Source organism: Morone saxatilis, unplaced genomic scaffold (assembly GCF_004916995.1).
Source record: "Morone saxatilis isolate NCDOM2014 unplaced genomic scaffold, NCSU_SB_2.0 Contig6, whole genome shotgun sequence".
Taxonomy (NCBI): Eukaryota; Metazoa; Chordata; class Actinopteri; family Moronidae; genus Morone; species Morone saxatilis.
In genome coordinates, this window is record NW_023340206.1 from 4,587,196 (window position 1) to 4,605,200 (window position 18,005).

Here is an 18,005-nt window from a genome sequence, read left to right on the forward strand (position 1 = left end):
TCACCGGGGAAAAGAACACTTCTAACGTCAGTTTTCAGGCTGGATGGCTTATTAGCTGCTCAGCTGTAGAAAACTGAACAGCATACTGTACCTTCAAATGTCACTTGGGTCTGGTTAGATGCTGGTGTGATCCTCACTCTTCAATACCGCTAACAACACACATGTGCACATGACATGCAGGCTATAGCGCACATTTGTTTACTTCATCTCTGGCTCCCTCCGGTCTAATACTGGCGCTCAGCCTGCCAGCTGCTGTCAATCAAACACAGACACCGACACGCCCTTCCAGCCGGCTGAGACGAAAAGAGCATTTGTAATATTTCCCCAAAAGACCTTTTTTCTCTTCCGTTTAATAACAAAAAACTATTAACAATACATTTAAAAAAACACGTTGACATTATTTTTGACTGCAAAACAGGATGACTAAATGGGATTTCAGTTGGACTTTAACAAAAATCAAAACAAGCGCTTAAAAGATAAAAAAACAAACAGCATTTTCAACATATTTCCTTAATTAATATCATTTTTATGTCAAGAAAGTATCTAAAAGATGTCCACTTGTGAAACAAATCAATTTAGAAAGACAGAATTAAAAATGGTTAAGACATCAAAACCCTGAATCCAGCAGCTGTCTGTCTTAATCAGTGTTAAAGTTTATACCCATTGACTTTGTCAGATTGCTAAAATAGCATTTAATTTAAAGTCAAGTCCAATGATGTTTGTATAAATGACCAACTCATTGCTTGCCAGACTGCAATGTGGTTGCTGTTGTCATGGTATAATTGCAAGGGGACAGCCTCAGATAATGCTCATTGATTGAAACCCATTGATTCTAATTCTCGAGTCCGTAGCTGCCCCTTTGAGTGAGGCACATATACTGTATCTTTATCTTATTTGACTGAGTTCACAACACAGTCAATTCTTATCAGCCAATGTATTGTGATTTGATCAAAAAAAATAAAATGACTCTTAGCCCTGGAACACTCTTTTCAAGCTCTCCAATTCCACAGTTGACACTGTTTTGATCATTCACTGTCTGAATGTGAGTGTCAGATATTGGACCAAACCCAAATGACTTTCCTCATATCATCACCAACCAGCCTTAGTTTCCTCATAAGCACATTATATGAACCTGACATCATGTTTATTTGATGACAATAACATAGTTTGGTCAATATAGTGCATTAAGTGCAAAGCAATCAAAACAAATAAAATTGATAAGGGATAGAGAATCTGCGAATGCTTGTATAAAAATAGGTGTTACATTGATTAAAATATCAGTATTACACAACATAATTAATACTTCAAATATCATTTATGAATTTTGTTTTGATAACATATCAATTCTACATATTAAGAATGAATACCCATATTCATTTTTAATATAATAATCTCCTTTATGAGAGCTCATTGAAGGCTAACTTGCCTTCCAATTCCAAAAAGTGCAGAAAGCATACAAAGACACTTTTTTTTTCATCTTCTTCAAATGACGCAGTCTTTTTTGAACATTGGGGGTGTGCCACTTTCAAAAAAAGCCACTTTTACAATGCAGAGCTACAGTAAATGAAACTACAAACATAAGCCTGAGGATCATGGAGTATGATGACACAGGTAATATTGATGTAGAATCAAAAGTTTTGAAAAGACATGGCAGATTATATCAATAAATACTTACTTACAGACTACAGCAGAAAATAGTCCTACACAGTTTCGATGATCTGCTGTACAGTGTTTTTGTCCAGGAGTGATTTTATAAACATTTCTTTTCTGATTCACAATATACCTTATGTATGGTTATATTCCTGAAAATGAAGTTGGGTAAGATTTACCTGTACACTTACATTTTGTGTGTTATTCGATCTTCACCATAGAAAAATAGATTTTGCATCATCAGTTAAGTAGAGCAATTTTGTTCATCCATGTTTCAGAAAGCTGTATCCATTCCTGTTGTGTAATGTTTCAGAAATAAGAATAAGATTGTTCGGCACACCCCGTTTGAACTCCTTTTGCTTTTGCTTGTTTGTAATGTGCCAAGGCACCCTATAAACTGAGCCACTGTTTCAAGGAGGGTCAAGAGACAAAATGCTTCATTACATTAATGATCCTGTTGCTCAGAACTGGCTAAAGGTGGTCTGTTTCTCAAGAACTTCGAGGTAATCGGGCTCAGACTGAAGTTTAGCTTTTAGCTCCAAATACTCATTTCTGTTGGGCTCAACATAAACAGTACTGGGTGCTGTGCCGTAGAGGACTGTTTCTCTTATCCTCTCTGGGTGCAAGAACTGACGTCTGACATCAAAATTTGGGTTGTATGTGTACGACACAGGCCCTGTGTACTTGTACTCTAAATTGGCACCTGCTGGGATGGATGCCATGGACTGATGGGGCTGCTGCTTATCAGGCTCAAGGATGCCTCTGAAGAAATGATCTGCATCCGGCACAGGGGAGGGGTTTTCACGTGGCTCAATGGTGCTAACACTGTACGTAGGGCTCCTCATCGTACTGCTATCCCTCTCCTCATCCGGGTTACTCCTGTACGCAACCTTGAGCTCATGGAGGTCACGGTAATCCTCCACTGTGTTTCCCTCTCGTGACCTGTAAATGGGGTTTTTGCACATATGGCCCATGGGGTGGGGGATATACTCATAGACATGACCGGCTGGGGCCTTAACTTTGGGACCGGAGCGGTTGCTGTAGAGGCTGTACTGCAAGTTAAAAGAGCTGACATCTGAATTGTTGGTGCTAGTGCGGTCACTCTGTGACTTTTTGCGCTTTTTCATCACTACAACAAACAGCCCTGCGGCCACAAAGACAGACATGATGAAAACAAGCAGGAGGCTGAGGATGAGGACAGAGAGGGGGACGGTGCTGCTGGGGGTGTTGAACTTCTGCGGGGCGTCTGTGGTGACGACCCGTTCGTCCATGGGCTCATCCGTAAGGGTAGTCGGCAAGATGTAAGCATCAGAGTCGTCTGGGCAGAGCTCCTCCGACTGGATCGAGCGCAGATCCATTCCTGTGTGGCGTCTGGGCGTCTCGCACACAACCTCGTTAACCACAGTGCCTGCGCTGAGTTGCTCGAGCCACATCTTCATCCCCACTATGTCGCAGGAGCAGTCCCAGGGGTTTTCAAACAAATCTATTTGCACCAGCAGCTTCAGCTGATCTAAAACACCACTCACAGGCAGGTTTTGGAAATGGTTGTTGCGCAGATTAAGCCTAGACAGGGAGAGGCTGGAAAAGATGCCCACAGGTAAGGTTTTCAGCAGGTTATTGTTGAGGAAAAGCAGCTGAAGATTAGGGAGGTAGCGGAAAGTGCCCGCTTCAACCTCCTTGATTTTGTTGTACTCTAAATAAAGATACTGCAAGTTCTGCAAACCAAAAAACATTTCTCCTGTAAGCCTGTCCATGAGATTACCATTTAAATACAGCCTACGCAGGTTGGTTAAATCCCCAAAAGCCCGGTCGTGGATCAGACTTATCCTGTTGTTTCCCAAGTGAAGCAAATCCAATCCAGTGGCATCGACAAAATCTGATCTTCGTACCACAGGGATGTAATTTCCAGTGAGATACATCTTTTTAGGATTGTATGGCTTGGGTTTTAGATCAGAAATGCTTTCAATCTTTCTCTCTTGACAGTTGACATTTAGCCCGATTTCAGATATCTGCAGGTTACACGTGCAGGCAGTAGGACAGTCCAAAGGCACAGGAGATTTGGTCTGAAAAGCAATGATGGGGCCGTAGTTGTAAGGGTTACCGCCTGGTATTCGGGAAGTGGGCTTTAACCTAGTTCTGTTAAATTGGCGTGTGCCCTTGGTAGGCCTAGAAGAGGACCTAAATACAGCCGAGGAGGTGGCGGAGGCTGTGACAGCAGCAGGTGTGGTCTGGTAATATCCATTAGTGCTGCTAGGGGGTGCAGGCCTGACTGTGTCTTCTAGGGGTCTTCTTGGGCAGAGTTCCTGCTTGGACACCTCATCCAGGTCCCTACCGTGGAGCCTGAACGGTGTCTCACACACCACTTCTCCCACCAGAGCTGTATAGGCTATACTCTCCAACCAAGCCTTCAGAGCAATGAGCTCGCAGGAGCAATTCCAAGGATTCTCCTCTAGTTGTAATTCCACAACTTTGTCCATGTGCTCAAGGAGGCCGATGTAGGGGAACATTTTTAACCGGTTCCCCCTCAGGTCCAAGTGCGTAAGGGGGACATTCCGGAAGATGTTCAGGGGCATGGCAGAGAGCAGGTTGTCATTCAAAATCAACACTGTCAGTTGGTGTAGTTTGCTCAAGGCATTGGACTCTATATTGGTGATGTAATTATAATCAATCTGTAGGTATTCCAAACTCTCTAGTCCTGCAAAGGTGTCATCCCTCAGAACTTCAATCTTGTTGTTATTCAGGTGCAACCTTTTTAATCCCTGGAGTCCGTTGAAGGCACCTGACTCTATCTCAGAGATATCATTGTTCCCCAAGTGCAGGATGGTCACCCCGGTGTAATTGATGAAATCATTGACTGACAGCTTCTTCAGGAGGTTCCCTGTCAGCAGGAGGTGGTACATGGAGAAATGGACGGGGCTGACCTCCGTCAGTCTGATGATCCCCCGGTTCTCGCAGCTCACCGTCAGGATCCCTTCCTTCTCCTCGCACGTACACAGGTTTCGACAGATCTCCCCATAATTGTCATACATCTCGACCAGCCTCAGAGATGATGCAATCAGAAGGATTATTTTTAGGATCCAGATATGCATTTTTCCTGGGAGAGGATGCCCCAGCTCACTCAAGTGCGGTACCAGTATGAGGTGTCATCTAAGGAGGAAAAGAAAAGGACGGGTTCTGTTTTATATAGCATTGAAAATACATGTGACACATGTGTAGTATTTACAAAATGCATACATAAACTCCTAAAAGGAGCAGTCCCCACTGATGAACAAGTATTAGACAATCCATAACAAACACACACAGGCAAAGACAAGTGGGCCTATTAATGTTTGTTCATTATGCAGATGTGTTATGTCGGCATCATTTTGGTTTTGAGGGTGTCAGAAAAACCGGCGACCTGGAAGAATCTTTAATAAATGCATAAGTAAACGATAATGTATAATCAAGTTGATCACACAACTACCCGCGGTGGATGGCCACTGCGCATTTTTGATAGCTCGCCTGAATTCCAATCCATCTTGGGAGGGAAAAAAAAAAGCCTTTGCCATCCACCGTGTGCAGACTGATAGATCTGATCATTTACTAATTCAATCCCTTGAGCATTTCCACACACACACACACCAAAAAAAAAAGGCTCACTGTCAAAACATCTCAAGCCACATCGCTTCGTGTGGTTGGATGATCGGGTTTTATTTATTTTATTTTCTTAACGATTCAATCTTTCCGCCCCAAAACTCAGATTAAAATCTCAGAGATGCAACTCCTGTCTTCCCTGAACATAAAGATTTCTCACTCACCCCGCATACCCGACGACTTGGTAACAGTGGAGAAACTGTCGGATCCCTTCTCTCCACCTCCGTCCAAACAACATGAGGACGGGGGATTTATTCGTCTGTTATGATTAAAACGATCCTGAGGAATATATATATAAATATATAAATTTAAAAAAAGAAAAATGCCGGCTTTCAAAAAGGAATCGGCTGAGAGAAGCAGTCACTGTTCATCTTAAAATCCGGCCTGCGATAGAAAATGTTGAATATCAGCCTACAAGGCGACAGTCGCAGCCCTTCTTCTACCCACGGGCGAAAAAAAGAAATGAGAGGAGTTGATCAAAGGCAAATAAGCAAGTGTTGTTGATCTCATAGCGGATCTCTGATCGAAATTGCGTTTGGACGGGGGAGTAAATAAATCTGTAATCAAGTATTCTGTATGGCATCTGCCATATAGAAGGTTACAGATTCTCTCTTTCTCTCCCCCTCTCTCCCCTCTTTCTCCTTCTCTCTCTCCGCCACAGACGCGTGAGCGCGCGTGCATGGCACATGCACACGCACAAACACACACACGTTTGGTCTGTGTGCGCTCCTTAAAAGAACACAAAAGCCTACACATCGACCCAGTAGATGTCCCCAAATATGCGCATTTTTAACATACAAGGACATGCTTCCACTGCGCGGTTCCTGTATCCCGAGTGGGTACACCCACTTTCCCTCACATTCGGGTTCATTTTCTTTTTCTTACATTTTGAGTTTATTGCCATAAACCCCTCAAAGATAAAATGCCAATCGCCTTTCCTGGATATAGAATAGAGATAACTTGAGAAAAAGCCTGTGTGCGTCTATCTTCGCCGGGTGTGCAGAAGCTGTTATTGGGAAGCGAATAAAAAAAAACTGTGTTGATGTATGTGAGCATACAAATGCTAAGCAGCCGCAGACACCTTTGCTTTGAACAGCATCTTAAATCCGGATCAACTTCAGCAATGCAACTGAGGGTGGAAGCAGAGATTTCAGCACCACGGACAGATCCCCCACACACAACCCCGCATTAAAATATGTTAAAGCATAAAACGCCTCAGCGCAGACAAGCAGTATATGGAGAGAGAGAAAAAGCATTGTCCTCTTACCGTTCTGATCCCGGTAAACGCCAAAGCATCCCGAAAAATCACGGCTGTGCCCCGTCTTCTTTCTCAAACATGGATTTCGTGATTTCACCGCCCGCCCTTCCGTCGGCTGTCAAAAAAAAGGGGGGTGAAAAAAAAAAATCCTTAAAGTCAAGTCTCGGTGTTTAGCTCCATAAACCAGACATCGAAGAGCGCATATATATATATATACAGTCTCATTCAGGCCAATAACGTGACAGCCAGCACGGCAAAACGGGATCCTGTGTTCTTCCAGCAGCCACTGAAATTAGCGGTATCATCTCGGAAAAAGAGCCAAAACCAAAGTTCGAACATGGTGGAGAAAAGGGGGCGAATAAAAACTCGGTAATCCCACATCAGACGAGACTTGCCGCATGCATTTTAACTGTGACTTTCATCCATGCGCACTGAGGAAGGAAGCGGAGGAGAGAGGCACGAATCCCCCCTTGTCTGCTGCCAGCGGTGCTGCTTGTACCAGTTTATGTATAGATCTGCCCAAGGTCTCTTTATTTCAATTGCCACACCGTCCAAATCGACCGGAGATCAGCGGATATGTTCCTCCAGTTTTTGCCCTCGGATGCAAGAATCCGATCCCCCTTCCTCCAGTCCTGCATTGGTCATGAGATATCCTATGTATATACACAAGCTTTATCTTCCCACCAACGTTTCAACTAGTGGAACTTGATCTTGGTTGGCGCAAACCAGCGCATCCCCCTACAGCGATGGACATATTATGAAACAATTACCATAGTATGGCAGCCGGAATCACTCGTGAAAATGCATAAATCCCCCAATCTCAGGACTGTCACAGCGCGCAAATGAAAAGCAATTTAATGCGTGCAATACTCTTTAAGGGGGTATGGTAATGTAGAGGAGGAGGGATGCAGGGGGGAGGGAGGGTGAATGGAGGTGGGGTGGAAAAGGGAAAAGGGAAGCTGGAAGAAGACCCGTAGAGGGCAGCACAATGATGAAAAAGGCATCTTGGCAGGCTTACATTTCCAGGCTGCACTTTGTTAGTCAGTGTATTTTAATTCAACCAGCAGCAACCATTTGATTTGTCACTCAGAGCTTTAGCTATTTTCTCCCAAGAAAGCATCCTATTTCCATCCTTTTCAAAGCCACAACTGGACACGTCAAGCTTTTTTTCTTTTCATTGTCACGGTGCCATAATACTTTGGATTCTTCTCAGCCAGCTTTTGATTTCCTCAGAGGGAAGTGGGATGCAGATATTGGCCTGACACTCATCCTGGATTCATCATGTCTCTTCATTATTCAGTCTGCAAAGATATTCCTTGAGACAGCTTTCAAATTATTGCAGCACGCCGGGCACGGCTGGAATACATTTGCTTATTAGCAGCACATTGTTAACACCCTCCCTCATGGTGAGGTGATGCTTTAGCTGTTTAACAATCTGAATACCTGCTTTCACAATGCGATTCGCCCCAAAGAAAAGACATTTGAATCCTCTGAATCAGGCCTGGTGTGTATCCGCTCATACACATAACTCACAAACCTTTAACCTATTTTTTAACTTAGTGGGTATTTAAGTTCCGTCAGACAAATAAGGTCAAGCAAACATTCATTCGCACACCTCCTATCTCTTTATGGACACTTCCAAACACGCGGATTAAGCCTATAGTCCCGGAGAACACAACTTTACAAGAGATCTGCATTGAAAGAAATGAATGTACTGTAGGATTAGGCTTAATCCAGTTTTGCACCAAATACTCAAGCCTACTAATGCTGCCGTGTTGCTGTAAGCACTCTGTATTTCACCAAATCACGGCTTATTTGCCCCTTGTTGAAAGAGCAAATCAAAGTCAAAGCCACAGCTGCCCTCTTACCCTCTTGCTGTGGGACAAGAAACTTTAGAAGCACTTAACTAAAGCCTAAACAGAAAATCGAATTAAATCTAGCATATGGTGGGCCGCCATGTCCAAAGAGATTTCCCACTTAGTCAGTATTGTGTGGTAATAAGTCAACTCTTATGCTCTCTTTAGCATGCGAGGAGCGACAATAAGCGGATGTGGCATCCGTGCCGCCTTAACCGAAATTAGCCGTGGAGATGCATTGAATTATCTTAACGTCTCTAGCTCTGTAATCGTATTAACAGTGGTCTATCCTGTGGGGATGGACAAACGGGTATCTATGGAACCCCGGCTGGGAATACAGCGATGGAGAAACTAATGCAGCAGGGTGTTTGCTCCCTCCCTCTGGAAGGGACTGTGGCTGGCTCCCCTGAGAGGCATTGTGGCATCAAAGAGAGGGAGAGTAGCTGTCCTAAATCTTGTTTTTTTTTGCCTTAAACGACTTTGTGTACTGCTGATGGGGGAGATAGATACCCTTGATAAAGTAGCGCCCCGGATGGTGATGTGTGACGGTGTGTGTTTGTGCAAGTTTTATAGATATAACTTTGTTGTATCAAAGTTTTGTCTGCACGGCGGTGTGTGTGTGTGTGTGTGTGTGTGTGTGTCTGGGTGGGAATGTTTTTCCATGTGCGTCCACTAAACGGATGTTGCTGTGTGCGTATGCATGCACATGAATCTCTCCTTCACAAAGGCTAATGGGTTCATAGAAACACGGAAGCTATTATCATAGATCAGCTGCATAAAACACATAATATTATAATAAGGCCCAGGACAAATGATTAAGTAATTAAATGCAAATGAAAGTTCACGCTATGGTGAGTACAACATGTATCTTTTGCATGAACTTGACTTGATGTTTTTTTAACCATGTTATGAAAGATTTTTTCCCATCACCATTAGCATAATAGTTATTATGTAATGCAAATCATACTGTACCTAAGATGGGTTAAATAATTGAAATGCATTTAGTTGTTTGAGTTATTTTAGCTTTATTTTGTGTTTAATTTGGCATGTGTTTGCTGGCCTATTGGCATGGTTAGGCGCTATTGGCACTGCAACCACCGGTGCAACTGTGCCAGACAAGCACTATTAATCAAAATAAAGGTTTAGTCCAGGTACAACGATTAGAGTGAGCGCCATCTTCACATAAACTGCTTTTTAGGAATCAAGAATGAACCTCTTGTTCCCGCTTGACAATGAAAATTACAATGCGCTTTGAAAAGAAATGGAAAAGTTACTTAAAGCAAGGTTTAGTACACCGTGATCGTGAACTTTCGTCATCACATAACCCCCTCAGTCTTAATATGCTGATGTGAAATTAGCTATGATGGCATTCTTATGGGAGTTGTTGTCTTTGATATCACAGAAAAAGCCTTCTGGTAGACGGGCTATGAGCCAACAGCAGTGGGCAGGAGAAATAATGAAATGTGTCTAAAGGAAAACATCTCAGCGGGGATATATAATGCAGCACCGCATCATTGGCTGTTTTTGTCATTTATTTGACAATGGTATATTTAGAACAAATATTCCAGAAATTACATTTAATTTTACACTTCTGCTTGATAAATACAGTTCAGTGTGGGGCTTAGTGTTAAATACAAGTGGATAAATGTGCACACAGTTCGTGCAATATATTCTACTGGATCTTTATCTCTGTAGTCATGTAGTACATGAGGTAAGCTTGAAAAAAATATCCTCATAATCTTATCAGACTGATTTTCAATGATGTTAGCAATAGGTAGTGCCATTATGTAACTGTGTATTTATGATTATAGCATTAAAGTAAAGCTATAATCTAAAGTCCTGAGCTACCTCAACCACTTTACTTAATATTGTTTCTAAATCTTACAATTTGAACCTATCATCATGCAGGAGGTGTATTAAAGATTTTGACTGTCTGCCATAATAGAAGGCAAATTCCTTTGTCAGCAGAGAGCCTGACATGCATTGTGCTATGATTAACTTGTGAGGTCTCATCTGGCTTGTGTGTCCAGAGGCCAATTGGTGCTGCTAGCAATTTCCGTCATAACCCGGTAGGTCTAGAACAGGTCTTTGGGGCCAGGATCCATTCAAAATGCAGATAATATGGAATTAGAAAACAATTTTAGTTTGACAGTACAATCCAACTGGCACATCTTCTCTGTTGATATGAATTACAGAACATTTCTCTGGGAGAAATTGCTTTACATAAACAATGACTAAACCCTGGAAGCCCTATTTGGCCTTGTAATGGAATGAAGGCTAATGAGACAACCAAGGATGGATAGTATGGGAAGTGAAAGCGTTCTATTGCTCTGTGCTGGTGTCACTCCACCAATCATGGCACTAAATTGATTCGGCCCTTGCATAGCCACATTTATGCAAGTATCATGAAGGCAAATACAATAAACTCTTATTAGCTGTATTTCATTTTGACAGCTATATTTAGCATAAACAAATAAATATTAACACTATTAATCTGTGACTTAGAATGCCTCTTTGCCTCCTGGTACATAATAGTGACAGATTCTATAGACCTTTACATTTATAATCCTTAAATGCTTTTAGATTTGATAAAAACATCATACTGATACATTTATACCAGCAGAAACTACAGTTTATTTGAGACAATTAGAGGTTGAACTGAGTAGCGCAGTATCAATTAAATTCATCATGGCTGAATAAAGTAAAGAGTACTGCCATGAGAAACTCCCCAGCAAACCACAAAAGAAAAACAAGGTTCTCTTGAATGGTTACACTGTAGTGGAAAATACCATTCTGGAAAAATTATAGGGCTTGTAGAGGCCATGGTTGCAGCCAAGGGGAAGTTACAAAAAGCTGCAGTCAAGTAAAGCAGTTTCCAGCAACCTTCTGAGCCAGTACAGGAAGTCACAGGGAGACATTTATCAGATTCTTACAGAATAGCATATTATATAAATCAAATCTGTTCAAATTTGACTAAATCACCGTTAGATGTTGACATGCTGTTCTGTGGTAGATCATAGGGTAGCCATATTGTAAGAATCATGAAATGTGTTTATTCCATAACCCTATTTAATACATTATTTTTAGCCATTGCTAGCAGTTTGGCTCCATGAACGGAAATGGCACATGTTCATGGTTCCCAGAGGATGAATCGTGATGTCTCAACAACTGTTGAACCAATGGCTTTGCAGCTCCTTCGAATGAATAGTAGTAATTTTGATCTAAATCTTTCTTTTTTTTTCCCTGCCTTGCCTCATCTGTACTTTGTGTGAGTGTTAATGAGCAAATATTAGATTTCTTTAAAGATAACCTAAGATGGTGAGCAAGGTAAACCTTTTACCTGCTTAAAATATATAACTAGCCTTGTTATTTAGCATGTAGCTTGGAGCACCGCTCTGTGTAGCCTCACAGACCAGCTAGCATGGCCGTAGACATGACGTGTAATCAAAAAACCCTGCCCATGACTAATAAATCTTTTCAATGAAACAGAATAATTAAGATTTAAAAAATATTTCAGTCACACATCTGAGCCATTGAGCTCCTAGATAGGGCACAGTTTCCATCATGCACTGAGCTTTTGCAGTCAGTGGTAAACCAACACCTGCCTCAATGTCATGAAGTCATTGTTGCTGATCTTGAGTTGGACATGCATTGTGTGATAATAGGCTGTGAACGAGTCTATGCAGGCTTAGCTCTTCCAAATTAACTGTTTAATGAAGTAATACCATGTCATTGGGCCATTTCCAGCCATAATAAAGACAGTATGCTTGCATCTGCTTTTATTTTGTTATTTGCATGAACCCCATCATGACACTTGCCATGATGCTACCTGTCGATGGCACTGCATCTAATCAAAAGCACCAGAGCTAAAGCCTGTGCATTCATCACAGCTCCGGATGATGTAGAGCTCTGGTGTGAGTTCCCACCAAAGAGCGGGAGCACAGCTGCTCTGACAGCCATGATTGATGGTCAAAGCGCAACGAGGGGTTGCACAGGGAGCGCTTCCCTTTATTTTTCACCATGACTTGGCTCGAGCCGGCGCGAGCAATGTAATTTAAAAGTGTTGAATCGGTAACATGCAAACTTAACCAGGGGCTTTAATGAAACGAGCTGCTGACAATGCGATAAGTGCATCCTCACTGTATCAGGGAGTGGATGGGATTGACTTATTTGCTCCCCGCGCAGAGGAACAAAAGCAGTGAACCATAACCAAGTCAAGTCCATTCATTTGACTGTAGTCAGCGAGCATGAAGGCTTTTAAGTTTATGAGAGCACTTTAGTGCTTGATGCACAGGCAACAAAGTATGCTTTTGCAAGTTTAACTGACCAGTCTGTCAGTTAATCACTCTGTCAAGAAATCAATCATTAGCAAGCTAAATCCATGTCAATGCTTTTAAGATGTTTGGCTCATTATTTAGTTCCACTCTAAAGGAACATGATCCACAAAGAACAGCTTGGATTTCCAATCTACCGAATACACTGTAAACACTAGAGTACTGATTGCACAGTGGTGTTCTGTCTTGAAAACTACTTAGGACTAGGTCATTTGTAAGTTTGTAAGTTGTTGCAATGACAAACAAGGCAAAAGAGAAAATACCACCACTGCCACCAGGTAAATGGTCAGGATATGGATTCAATTTGCAAAGCTAGGGTATCAGTGAGAATGTTCTCTATAAAGATGGGAATGCAACCTGGCAATGAAATTCTAATGTGGGCAGAAAATATTTTCAGATTGTGGGTTGATAAGGTTTCCAAAAGGGCTGGGAGTCAGATTTTTTTTCCTTCTTTGTCCAAACTGCTGATGTAAAGTTGATGCAAAACCGGTTTCCAAAACATCTAGTTGTTATTTAAATCTTTCTACCTGGCCTGTTTCATTTTCTTGCATGGGGCATTATGTAAGATTGTTAACAGGGTCAGAGAGAAGGCTGGTTTCATCCAGGGCAAGACATCAGCAGGTAGCAAAATCTACAAAGGTCTTACGCACCAGAAAGTCTCATAGACAGGTGCAATGGATCAGGAACAAAGAAATCCCATGTGTCCATGCTGGAACTATGTCTTGGTCCATGAATCCTGGAAATAGATAGTTTGAGCACCCTATGAGACTAAAACTAGATTTTTTTGTGACATAAATTATAATTTGAGAGTGTACTACTCCTTCTACTTATACTGTATGCTGGTAGGTGGTTGTTTCCCCCCTTCCTCCAGTCATTATGCTAAGCAAAGCTAATCAGCTGCTGGTTCTAACAGCCATGTGAGTGGTTTCAATCTCCTCATCTAACTTTTAGTAGAAAGCCATTCAGCATATTTCTTAAAATGTTGAACTGTTTCTTTAACCAGTAAATCTTTTATCCATCTATTAGCTATACCGGTCGCAGTTCACCATCAATCACAGGGCTGACACATGGAGACCGACCAACCATTCATACTCACATTCACACCTACAAGCTTTTGTACCTGAAAAGCAAAACATAACCCACACAGCATTAGATAAATGAGAATTCTCCCAATCAAGTCACAAGTGCAGAGCTTTACTTTTGGTTTGTGGGCACTACTCTGAAGAGCTTCCACGAAATCTCAAATGAGCACCACTAACTGCCACTTCATGGAAGCCCTTCAGGGTTGAAAACAACAGCGGGTGAAAGAAGTGGATGCAAGGTCACATGTGGATCTAAGCTGGGAGGCTTGTTTTTTTTATTCCCATTTATCTAAACTTGCACCGACTGAGACTATTTTCTGCATATACACCTTCTTTGCACTGGTTTCACTTGAAAGCTGTTTTATTTTTAGATTTTTTTGCATATGACTGAGAAAACACGAAGTCAGAAGATGAACATTTAAAAAGCTTTCAGACCCAACAGTTTGTGTTTTCAGATAGTCATGCTGCTACATCAGGGGCAAAGTTCATTAATGCACACCGTGTGCTGTGCAATGCTTAAATAAGATCTTGCTTCCTCTTTTTTTTTTTTTCCTTTTCCAGTTCTGGCTAATCATTTTGACTGCACTTTCTTCCATTTCAAATTAAGAATCACTGCTGGATTTTAATCTTTGAGCGAACAAGCAAGGGAAAGAGGGGGCGAGGCTTGCCAAGCCAATTAGGCAGGCAATAATGGATTTGCAAGTCACTAGAGGAACCATTTGCCCTCTATTTAAATAGTCAAGATAATTACAGTATATTCAAAAAATACGAATGAGAATATCAGCATGTACAAATCAATTCAACTAACCAGTTTCTTTTATATGTCTCAGTAAGAGTCAGATGAAGTGACAGGGAAGGCCTTTGGTTTTTGAGCACTCTCTGCCTCAACATGTCAGCACCCTTGATGCTTCAGATGCTTTCCTCCAACAGGGAGACAGCACAAAGGAAATTGTTGGCTCCGACCTCATGACACAAACTCAAAAACAATATTTCCTGGCAATTAGCAATGTTTAGATGCTCCGGTATTCGATGTAGCAGCTAGACTACAACAACAAAAGCAATTATTTTGTTCAAATCCGAAGAACCTTCAGGTGCCAAACTCCAGTTCCTTCATGCTTTGATGATTAAATGGCTTGATGTTCCGTCAAATGTCGTCTTTGTCACTTACTCTACCTTTTGGGTTAGATCTCTCGAGCCACATTAAAGGTTTTGTGCGCGCCATCCTCCTTCCTGTGTTTTTCATTCACCGTTGCGCTGGTTTGACAGACACAGTGTGAAGTACTGGAGGCTTCGCAGCAGCTAGTGAAGGTTGAAAGATTGTGCAGCGGCTGGGCAGGGGCCTGACAGTCTGGGCACTGGATCAGTCAGTGGATTTGGGGACTGGCGGCTGGTGGCTAAAGCTATCCCCTAGGTGCACTGACAGAGCAACTTGCTTCATACTGGAACCAAGCTTGTGTATGTGTGTATTTGTGTGTGTGTGTCAGTCTGTCTATGTATCTGGAATCAGGATTTGTCTAGCCCCTGGTGGACTCCCTGATGGCCTAGATGGAGAGCCCAAACAAGCTGAAGACTCCTATGGCCTAGAAAAATAGATTTCAGGCAGTCAGTGGTGACAAGATGACATTAATACAGCATCACATTAATACATTATTGCTTAAATTACAGTTTTATATCACTTTGGCTCTGCACTTTTGACCTGTAATCATTTCAGACACACAAAAAAACCTTCCTGAAGGAGGAACTGAACACAAAATCTACTTTTTTTTGTCTTCCAGAATTGCATAGTTCCAGTAATTCCAGTTTATAATTAAATCAATTGACTCTGGTCTATACTGTTATTTGCAACAAAAGTTATTTTCCAGAATAAATGCATGCCATGCACCATTAAGAAGGCTAATAATAGTGACAATGACAATAACTGTTACAATGCTATTATTGACACTTAAATAGCCTTCACCCATCACAATGTTAATAAGCATCTTATGAAAGGGATTATTACCTATTAACTAAAACTTACTAAAAGGGCCTTAATATGAAGTGTTACCACAATACTGCACATTAACCAAAATCATTTACAATAATGGAGAAACCAGTAGCAAAAATCAATGAAGTTGAATTTTACTGGAAAAACTTTCTACACAACATGAACTGTTTACTTTTTCATGCATGTTCCTCACTTTCCCCAAAACTGCCAAAGTTTTTACACACAAAAGACACAAGTCTCTCCTGCCATATTGACAGGAAACTTGGGGCTTCTTCAAATATTGTTTTTGACATTTGCTCGATGAGCTTCACCTGTGTTTGTCTACTTCCCTGTCAAAACACTGTCCATTTATTTTACTCCATATGTGTTTTGGGTGTCTGAATAAATCTAGATGCTTATAGCTTCGTTGGCATAAAAGCACTGCAGTTTGAATGAGTTTTATTCATGATTGAGCAATGAGCAATTTTAGGTTAGCTCTTCACTGTTCAGCACAAATGAGTGGATTAATTGTTTTTCCTTCCAACTCTTCAATGGTAAACGGCTGCATTTATATAGCCTTTTTTATCCAAATTGCTTTAAACTTTGGTTCTCATTCACCCATTCACACACACACACACACACACATGCACACACACTGATGGCAGCGAGCTAGCCTTGCAAGGCTGGCCTGTCCGGAGCAATTTTGGGTTACATGTGTTGCCTGAGGACACCTCCTGAGCCACAGCTGGGTTTTTTTTGGGTTTTTTTTTTTTTTTGTGCAAAGCTAAGCCAATCGCCTCCTGACACCAGCTTAATATTTAGTGTGCAGACATGTACGATCTTCTTGTTTAACTCTCTGAACAAAAACTAATAGGCATACTTTCCATCATGGGAGAATAATCCTTTAAACTGTTTATTACTGACCTAAAAAGTAAAATAGTCCCCCAAAGCGAGCATAAAAAAATAATGACCATATACCAACAGCCACAATATAACTGCTCTGTAGTTATGTAGCTCTGTAATGGTCAAGTCTGTATGCCCATTACGATGCTTCATATTCAATTAACAAATAGACAATCAATGAACAGCGTAAAAAGGAGTTGGGAATAGCTCAATTCTGCAGCCCTCTAAATCCACATTCTGTCAGCTCGAACTGGATTTCTAGCAGAGAATATAAATATCAATTCACATGTCCTTCAATCTTTCCATTTTCGTTAAGTAAAATGGAAAATCACAACCGACTCAGCACACTGCCAAAAAATATAAATAACAACAGCAAGGAATCTTTAAGCCTGATCATCCTCATATATAAGAATTCTCCGCTCTGCAGCAACAGACAGTTTGTTTGACAAATATGATGAATAATTAATACAGCTTTGTCAAAATATATAACAGTGTTTCTCCCCCCTCCCCGTATACGCTTCAGCAAACAATGACTTATACTTGGACAAGTTTATTTAATGGTAACATCAGTTTCAGGGGTGGTAGGAGAAATAGTGTTGTGGGATTTTTGTTTTTTTGTGAGTCACACTCGTATTGTTCCCTCACAAGTGAAGTCCCTCTTTAGGCCATTAGCATAAAATTACTCTTTCCTTCCCTTTTATGCCTCCACAGTCTCACTACTAAAGAGCGCCTCGTCATAAAAAGAAAGGAGAAATATGAGTCAACGTCAACTTCAATCATCGAGGATAAGATCTAAAGGGAGATTGCGGTTCATGTTGAGCGTTTGAATGTCATGTTCTTTGACATGTGGAGGGGAAACAGAGTGTGTGTGTGTGTTTGTGTGAGAAATAGAGAGAATGGGAGACATAGGGAGACCCCTCCGATGCTTTCAAACAATGCAGACAAAGATTTTGCATTATTTATAGCGCTGAGACTGCAGAAAACCTTATTTGACGCAAACGGAAATATGTCACACTAGCTTGTTTTTTTCTCTTTTTTTTTTCTCGGATGTGTAGAATATTAAGAGTCGCGATTTTCGGGTCACCCACAAAACATTGCATGTAACTGGACAGATAACAAACAAACTGCTTTATGCTATTTGATAGCATATACTGTTCAAAGAAAACAGTATATATGTTTACATCCAGTCAGTGGATAATTAAGACACAAGTACTTAAACATCATTATTATTTAAACATATGGCCAAAAGTTTTTGGACACCTCTGTCTGTATACAGTTTGGGTGCACAAAGTGAGACCTATAAAGACATTCCCCCCCCCCCCCCCC

At 41.4% G+C, this 18,005-nt stretch overlaps 1 protein-coding gene across 1 annotated transcript; it reads right to left on the reverse strand.

The window, feature by feature from the left end:
* Nucleotides 1-471: 471 nt before the first annotated feature.
* On the reverse strand, nt 472-7,359 carry LOC118339729 (SLIT and NTRK-like protein 5). Its single transcript, XM_035677443.1, has 2 exons — nt 6,551-7,359; nt 472-4,797 (listed from the first exon to the last, which is right to left on the reverse strand). The coding sequence occupies exon 2, from the start codon at nt 4,737-4,739 to the stop codon at nt 2,112-2,114; it is 2,628 nt and encodes an 875-aa protein (XP_035533336.1). The 5' UTR covers nt 4,740-4,797; nt 6,551-7,359; the 3' UTR covers nt 472-2,111.
* Nucleotides 7,360-18,005: the final 10,646 nt, after the last annotated feature.